We start from the raw sequence: 8,915 nt of genomic DNA, 5'->3' as shown, positions 1-8,915 counted from the left end.
AAGTGACATGAAGACATTGCCAATTGAAAGCTCATCATTTTACAGATCACATTTTTTTGATTTTCCTGAAAGAAAATCAAAAACCCCTAAACGAAAGAGTGGCTCCATTACACCAGTTGGTCTGCCAGAGAGAGGAGCATCTGGTGCTCGAATGTACCATAAGCCAAATGAAGAAAGAATTTTACCACATAGACGATATGGACTTGATGATGATTATGTAGACCATAGTCTTCCAAAAAAACAGAAGCTTCAATAACCATACAAACGTGAAAGATTTATTATTCAATACACATGTGAATGTAATACATATGTATCCTGTTGTTTACATATATATGTATGCTGGATGAAAAGCTTGGCTTTCTATTACATTTCTTCAGCAAAGAACAGATAACGTTTGGCAATGAACCATTAAGATTTTTTGGCTTCATCACACAACAACGAACATAGCCATTACTGAGAATGTTTCTGACGAAGATGTCTCTTGTAGTTGCTTTCATATTTATAATCTTTAGCACATATCATACACCTATATGACTTACATTCATGAATGGATTTAATATGTCTTCTTAGACTCTTTTCATATTTGAATAATTTGAAACAATGTTTGCATTCAAGTTCCTGATTTAGATGGACAGCTTTCATATGGGCCACTAGGTCTTTCTTGTGCGTAAACTCTTTCTGGCACTTTTTACATTCAAACTGCTTGTGCTAGAAAAAAATACCAACGTATTAATTCTACAAATTCGAGTGTTATATGGCTGTCAATTATTTATATTCAGTTGAACCTTGAATGACTGTCCTAAAAGAATTAATGAAATCCTTAAACAAATTCATACCTTTTTTCCTATAAAAAAAATTAGATAAGACCTTACATATTTTTTTGCACTTGCCTATTGACTCACTGAAATTTTACTTGACCCCAACTTTTTAAAATTATTATGTGTTATTCTAAGTTTAATGTTTCCAGGGTATTGCAATTATTTCCTTTTGTATTTTTAGGTCTTTCCACATCCCATGGAAAGGCCACTTGAATTGCTTATGTTTTTTTTATTGTTGTTCTGTTATGGCCTTATGAACTGAAAGACTTGTTGAAAAATTTTTAGTTTATGATACTGGATATTAAAAGTTATTTGAAACTACCCAACGAGTATGACATATGACCCCTTTTGGAGTTTTTGCCCCTTTTACATAAAAAAGTTGTTAAAGAAAGTCCACTGAATCCCTTAACCATAGAGGTGTGAAAACCTTAAATAATATCTTTAACTAACAGAGTACTTGTGACATTGATCCTAAGAAAGTATTTGTTTATCCCTTTGATGAGTTATTGCCCCTGAAAGTTTTTAAAGTTTATGAAATAATTAAAAAAAATACCAAACGAGAAGTTCTAGAGACACGGAGCCAACTATATATGATTCAATGGCCTTTGACATTGAAATTTATTTGAAGGTCTAAGGTCAAGGTCATTCCAGAATTGAGAAATTAATCCTTTTTATATCTCTTTTGTTCTTTCAACATACCCTATCTATCTTTGCATCATTGATATGTACTTTTATATCTATTCCAAAGATTTCATTCTTGTCCCCTAATATTGACCTTTTAAACGTTATTGCCCCTTGTGTATAAAACCTTGTTATTACTTCTCCTTTTAAACCATATACCATAGAGAGACGAAACCTTCACAAATATCATAAGGAGCTTTTGGCAAAACTTCATTCTGATGGAATGAAGTTTTGCCTAAAGGATCTGATGAACCCTTTGACCCATTTTATGAGTTATTGCCATTATTACTACATTTCAAATTAAGCCAGTAATTAGTTCCTATTTTTAATTATTTGCTATCTAACAACAAGTCAGAAAAAAGAAACAACAACAATAAAAAGAGAAGAAAATAATAATTAAAAATATTAATTAAACTAAATGTGTTTATGAAACACTGATGCCCCCTATTGCAACATAACAAAGATTAAACCTTTCTTAAATGCAAAATTTAAGTAGGGTATTCTCACTTGAAAAATAATTGTGAAATTTGAAAGTGGGTCAATATTAATTTTTTTTTCAAAGGTACAAAAATCTCCAAAGGCAAGTTCAATAGGTTAAGGTAATTGGTATCCAATGAAAAGTCTTCCAACATAGAATACTTATGTAGTGGTAAGCATTCAGAAGTTATGACCATGGTTCAAAATTTTAAAAAATAGGTCAAAGTCAAAGGGTCAAAGTACTAGCCCTAAATTTTTAAAAAGTTATAGTCAAGGCTTTTTAAAAGTATGTCAAACTCCTAGGTCAAAGGGTCAAAGTTCTTGGTATTCAATTAAGGATCTTCTCACAAGGATTTCATATATGAATTATGAAAGTCCTATCCCTACCGTTGAAAAGTTATGGCTAATGTTTAAGTTTTTTCACAAGTTAAGAAATCTATAAGGTTAAAGGATCAATGCTTTTGATATCCAATGAAAGGTCTTTTAACAGAGAATATATATGTGAAGAATAAATGTGCTAGTATCTACTATTTAAAAGATATGGCCAAAATGAAAGTTGAAAGATTTTCATGTAGAAGTGGGTCAAATTCAAAGGTCAAGGTCAAATATGGTGGATTGATGGTACCAAAGAAAAGGTCTTATTTCAAGGATTAAACATGTGAAATATGAAAGTCATGGCCCCTCTAAAACAAAAGTAATGGGCTTGCAAGGTTAAAGTTTTTGTGGACAAACAGAAAAACAGACAGACAGACGGCTAGACACAACTAAACAATATATACCCCTGAATCATCATTTACGGGGACATTATAAACATAAAAATATTTAAACTTAACTACCTGCTCTAAAAATTATAGGTTAGTAACTCCAAACTAAGATTAAAATTATTTTAGCTTGTTCGTACTCACCCCATAATGTTTCAGGATGTGACATTTGTGCATTGCTTTTGTGAAAAATCCTTTATTGCACTCATCACACTTGAAAGGATAGCTTCCAATGTTATGTGCCATTGTCATGTGCCTGACTAGCATTTGGTTTGATTTATACAGTTTACCACATAGTTCACAACAATATCCATCTGGAAGTATATAAAAAAATGTTCAATATAATGTTCAATATAATTCCATGCAAGATATCTATAAAATATTTATAATATTTCAATTTGAAAATATAATCCCCACCAATGTTTGGTAACTTATAGATTTTGCATTTATATTGAATCAAATTTGTAGTATCCCAAATACTTATATCTCAAATACCATGGATATTGCATGCAGGGGTTTTGAGTTCTTCCTGGACTATTCTTTAAATATTTCACACAGAATACCATGAACCCTTGCATAATTATCTTGAAGTTGTTTTTACTGTCCCATCATGTTTGAGATTTAATATGGAGCTTGACATTCATATACAGGAATTACAGTTGATTTTTGCTCAGTGGTTTTTCACATTTCAATAGCAAGTCAGATATATTTTAAAATAAACCAATTCTGTGTGTTCTCATTTCCCCGAAAAAGTTAAAAAGTGCTAAGGCGAAATGGGAATTTTCGTATTTGTAAATATTATTATTAGTTTGATATAAAAATTTTATGATAAAAATTTCTATATTGAATGTAACAATTAATGTGAATTTATGAATACTGTGAATAAAATATTATGTAAAACCAAAAAATACTTTTTGCTTAATACTAGTATATTAAATCCATCAATTTATTAACCTGAGAACTTACAAAGGTGATATGGGAATGTATTAAATTTTACAATTAAGGTAAGATGGGAAAAACCATTCTGTTCAGAGTTTTAGATGTCTAAGCGCCATCAAAATCTTATTTTTATTCTATTTCTGAAATAGACTAAAAGCATTAAAATATACATTTCTTTAAGAAAAAAAATCTTTGATTTGAAATACATTTAGATGCTTTAATATATGTTCTACCCCCAGGAGATATTCATATGTAAGTTTAATGTTGAAACTACCTGCTTTTCTAGGTGAACTTGTTGCCACTGGTGGGTTCGAATCAAGTTCCAATTCTGAACCATCATTACCAAGTATCTCTGTAAATTATAGCAAAGTTCTTATTGATAATGAGAATCACTACTTAGTGCCTTTATTTAAATTCTTCAATGTATAGAAAAAATTAATGTTGTACCTGCTTTTCTAGGTGAACTTGTTGCCACTGGTGGATCCGAATCAAGTTCCAATTCTGAACCATCATTACCAAGTATCTCTGTAAATTATAGCAAAGTTTTTCATATTCATAATGAGAATCACTACTTAGTGCATATTCAATCTTTTTTTTGGATATTTCAATATATGAAAAAAAAATTATTTTTTTTACTTTTAGTTTAGTGGCAAACAAAAAAATGTAATAAAATTATTTGAGATAAAATTTAAACTTTTTACATTAACAGATAGCAAGAAAAACATCCAATTATTTCCAGCCAGACTTTCAAAACCTAATTATAATTAATGCAATAATAAAACTAAATTTTGTTTAAAAATACCTCTGATATAAATCACAGCCAATGAATGCATAATATAAGACAATGAGGAGTCTTAAGTCTTATAATCAATATGTATTGTAAAAATTGTTAGTAAAAATAAAGAAACTAAAAAAAATAATAAAAATGCTTCTTTGCAAAATAAAACTTAAATTAAAATAAAACAAAAATTATAGACATGTAACAAAATAACAATATATTGTTTTGAACATATTTCATTGAAATAAATCAAATGGATCAGAAACCAGTTCTTACAACTTACGAGTTCCTTTCCTATATGCTAGAATGTTATATCTAGTGTAGAAAATATTTTGCTTTTATTATAAGCAGGAGCTGCAAAATGATTTTGTTAGAAATTCATTGAATGTCCACTGTTAACACAATGTCCACTGTTAACAACCCCATTCTCTCCCTGTCTCGAATGAATTCAGTAAAACACTAGATGTAACTAATTACCATTTTTACCTCTGTTAATTATATTTGATGTATCCTGAATTATTGAAAGAAACATAATAGAATATTATTATCATATTTATATCAAATCCACATTTATTGAATGTAGTTGTCAGGTTGTATACACAAATGTGCACTTATAAATAGAAACTTTTGTTGACATACATATATACCCAGAATGTATAGGTCTTTATCAAAATAATTTTGACAAATATTCAGTACTTACCATTAGATTTGCAGAATCAGCGTCTGTGCATGTACATCAACCGACCAACGTGGGTAAAGTGAAAGTAAAATGTCAAAAGGGTGTCCAGTCAACTCGTGTACAAACTGAGTCGTACACAAAAAGTCCACTCGTACACAAATCAAAAGAAATCATTAAACAACATTTTATTTGCAATTGTTAGTAATCATTTTGTAAAAAATAATGTATAATACAGAAAAAAAAAATATAATTAGGTCGAAGAGAATTCGAAGTGTTACTTTTTTCAAGATTTTTTCTTAAATACTTTAATTGTTTCACATTCTAAATCAACCATATTAATCAAATAAGTATTAAATTAATCATTGAAAAAAAAACCTTTCAGTTCTTTTTTATGACCTACATACAATTTAAGATATAAATTTTGTAAAACATAATCTATATTTAATATTTAGTACTGATATTGAATAAAAATATTTGTATATCCACCATGCATGTACAATCTCTCACCAGAGGGCGTTTTACGCTCATCGCTCCAACAGAGCGCGCCCTCTGGTGAGAGATTGCATGCATGTATAGTCTCATATTCTATACCAAATTATTGTTTAAGTAATTGTGTTTGTGCCAATAAATATTTTTATTTGTATTTATACTAGTGGCGGATTTAAAACAGGGCGCACGTACATACCCGGTAATATATGGTTACTTGCTAAACCTCATTTTTACCCTACGAAATCTCAAGAACCCAGGAGCTTTCGGGGAGTTCGCCCCCTGGGCCCCCATCAGGACTTTGCCCTAGACCTATTGGGGGTCTCAAGAAATGATTAGTCCGTTTGTTGAGGCTATATGAATTAAAAGAAGGCAGGAATAAGTTAACGTCCGGCTGGTTTTATTTAATGATGAAAAGTGACCAGCCGGGACGCGCAACCTGCTTAACTCAAAAATCTGAGATATTCTTTTTAACCAATCAAAAATGATTTAGGAGATAATGGTTGACGAAAAAAACTACATTACAAAGGATCACTTGGTCATTGCGTGTCCACTTAATCTATAGGTCTTTGTGACGCAACTAATTAAACAACACTTGGCCAGGTAAATAATTCTAGGGACTTCGTTAATCCGTTAACAAAGAATTTATCACTCATGGACTACATCAAATGGATGCTATAAAAACATTTACAACAAAATTACCCCAAAAAGTTTGCGAAGCCCTCGCTAGAAAAACTTTTTATCAATCGAACAAAGAAACCTCAATTTTGGCATTTCCGATAAAGTAAAGTTGACATGTGCAATAAATAACATGACACTTCAGAGTAATCAGACAAAATCTAAAATAATATATATATAAAAATTCTGAACATATATTCTTAGCATAAAAATCAATTTAACATCAATTCTTTAATAATTAATTTTACTTAAATGTTTGACATAAACATCAGTAATTACGAAATATTTTTAAAAAAAATAATAAAATGTTTTGAATGATTAAACACAGGAATAATTGAAACATACAAAAATGAGATCCTAAATAAAAGTTACGGCCAATTGAGACCTTATAATAAATTGATTTATTCGAGAGTCAAGGGACTAAAATAATTTACTTCTTCTAACTCTTTGTCTTGTTTTGCAAATTTGAATTATATTTTAAAATACTTGAATTATCTCTACATGAACAACAATCAATCTAAATAATTTTTAATTTTGATTTTCGCTGATGACATTGCTCTTGCACGACATTTAACGTTTTTGACGTCAGAAGAAAACGTATACTACTCATTGTAACCTATTGACCCTTCTTCTGTGTTATTAAAATTACAGAAATGAATATAAGTCTACGATGATGCATCGTGTGCATTCAAGTGTAGAAATAATCTTTAATAAAGGATGCCATTCGGGTTGATGAATTCACCCATTTCCTTTCAAACACTCATGTCTGGGGTTCTTAGAGAAATGAACTTCAGGTCTGTACTTGTGTACATTGATGATGTACTGATTTTCTCCAAAGATTTCTCAACCCATCTTAAAGACATTGCTCAGGTTTTCAGTAAGTTACGTGAAGCAGGCCTGACCTTACAACCTTCAAAGTGTCACTTTGCTGTCAAACAATTGAAGTTTTTGGGTCATGTCATCTCACGTCATGGAGTTGAGGTAGATTCGGAGAAAACTAAAGCTGTCAATGAATTTCCTGTCCCCAGAAAACAAAAACATGTCCGAAGTTTCTTCGGTATGGCCAACTATTATCGTAAGTTTATTCACAATTATGCTAAGATAGCTACTCCTCTAAATGCGCTCCTGCGACAGGATGTACGATTCCAATGGACCCCTGAATGCCAACTGCCTTTGAAACTCTCAAAAGTGCTCTTATTTCTGCACCTATACTTTCCTATCCCGATCCTCAGAAATCTTTTATCTTAACCTGTGATGCTTCAGACAAAGCCATAGGTTATTATCTAAGTCAGCAATCCTCAGACAAAAATGAGCATGTCATCGCCTATGGAGGTAAGGCTTTATCTAAGGAGGAAAAACGATATACCACTTCTGAGAAAGAGCTCTTAGCTGTGATAAAGGGAGTAGAGGCCTATCGACCCTATCTTGTAGGAGGTAAGTTCACTATCTATACAGATCACAGAGCACTAGTCTCGCAGGTAGGTTAAGGTTACAAACAAATATTGTACTTGCCTATATGGTATGACGTCATAGTAAGCTATATGACGTGAGGTTTAGAGAGAAAAATTTCTTAAAATCGATATCCAAGATTGATTTTAGGTCGTAAAAATGGATCAAAATATGCAGAGACATAATATAAACAGAATTTTGTCGTTCCTGGGCCTCTGTAGTTATCACAGGGGTTACATACCAAACCCGTGACGTCATAGCTGTTGATCATGCAGAAGCAGAGTGAAAGTGAAACGTAACGAGAATTCATGTAAACAAACACAAGAAATCGGAGTTTAAAAGCATTTAGAATAAATATCATGTGTGATTCTTGTGGGAATAAAGCGTATGAATAAGGTATGGTAATATAATTTTGCAATTTCTTCGTAAAATTATAGCATGGAGGGTGTTTACTTGCCGATCAGCCTTTCCTCTGTCGTTCGTAACAAAAAAGATGCAAAAGTTCAACACTACACCGCCTACCTTGAAACTTAATTTTTGTTTTTATCTAAAGTTCTTATTCTTTTGTTTTTAGAAAGTGCTGCTAGAATCGTATGGTTTACGGGAATTGATACTTTTTTTCAATGTTATGAACAAAATGTAAAAATTTTGGGAAGGTTTCGTCCGATATTGTTGAATAATTATTTCTATAAGAGGACAGTGCGATTCTAGCAGCACTTTTCATGTTACAGAGATGTTTTTACATAACTATTATAACAAATTGAAACTAATTATCCCCGGGGTAGTGTTAAACTTTTCACTTTTTCATTAAGGCATATTTTCTAATTATAGACGTCACATGGTGACGTCGGGGTGAAGTGCCTCCTGTAGTACAAGTCCCATTGAAGTCTATAGAATGCATAATTTTAGCAAATGTTTTAAACTTGACTTTTTTTAATTTATTAGTGTTACATAATTGTAAAAAAGTGTTAATTCGCCGAATTCTGATCCATGTGCTGCCTTAACATACCCGCGCTGGTTGAAGTCTGCCAAACATACAGGTAGGTTAGAACGTTGGGCATTGAAATTACAAGAGTATGATTTTGAAATCATCCATAGACCAGGTAAGAACAACTATGTTGCTGATGCTCTCAGCAGACGACCTTACCCAGAGGTGGAACAGAAGGCTA

The 8,915-nt window shown here is 31.5% G+C and overlaps 1 protein-coding gene across 1 annotated transcript; it reads right to left on the bottom strand.

The window, feature by feature from the left end:
- Window positions 1–428: 428 nt before the first annotated feature.
- Window positions 429–4,509, bottom strand: LOC134267523 (oocyte zinc finger protein XlCOF15-like). Its single transcript, XM_062749717.1, has 5 exons — window positions 4,479–4,509; window positions 4,124–4,201; window positions 3,951–4,028; window positions 2,882–3,051; window positions 429–708 (listed from the first exon to the last, which is right to left on the bottom strand). The coding sequence occupies exons 1-5, from the start codon at window positions 4,507–4,509 to the stop codon at window positions 451–453; spliced, it is 615 nt and encodes a 204-aa protein (XP_062605701.1). The 3' UTR covers window positions 429–450.
- Window positions 4,510–8,915: the final 4,406 nt, after the last annotated feature.

This window comes from Saccostrea cucullata, unplaced genomic scaffold (genome assembly GCF_032062105.1).
Source record: "Saccostrea cucullata isolate Sc308-1 unplaced genomic scaffold, CSIRO_AGI_Scuc_v1 ctg3592, whole genome shotgun sequence".
Lineage (NCBI taxonomy): Eukaryota > Metazoa > Mollusca > Bivalvia > Ostreida > Ostreidae > Saccostrea > Saccostrea cuccullata.
Note: the sequence above shows the minus strand (reverse complement) of the source record. Positions and strands in the feature narration are given on the sequence as shown.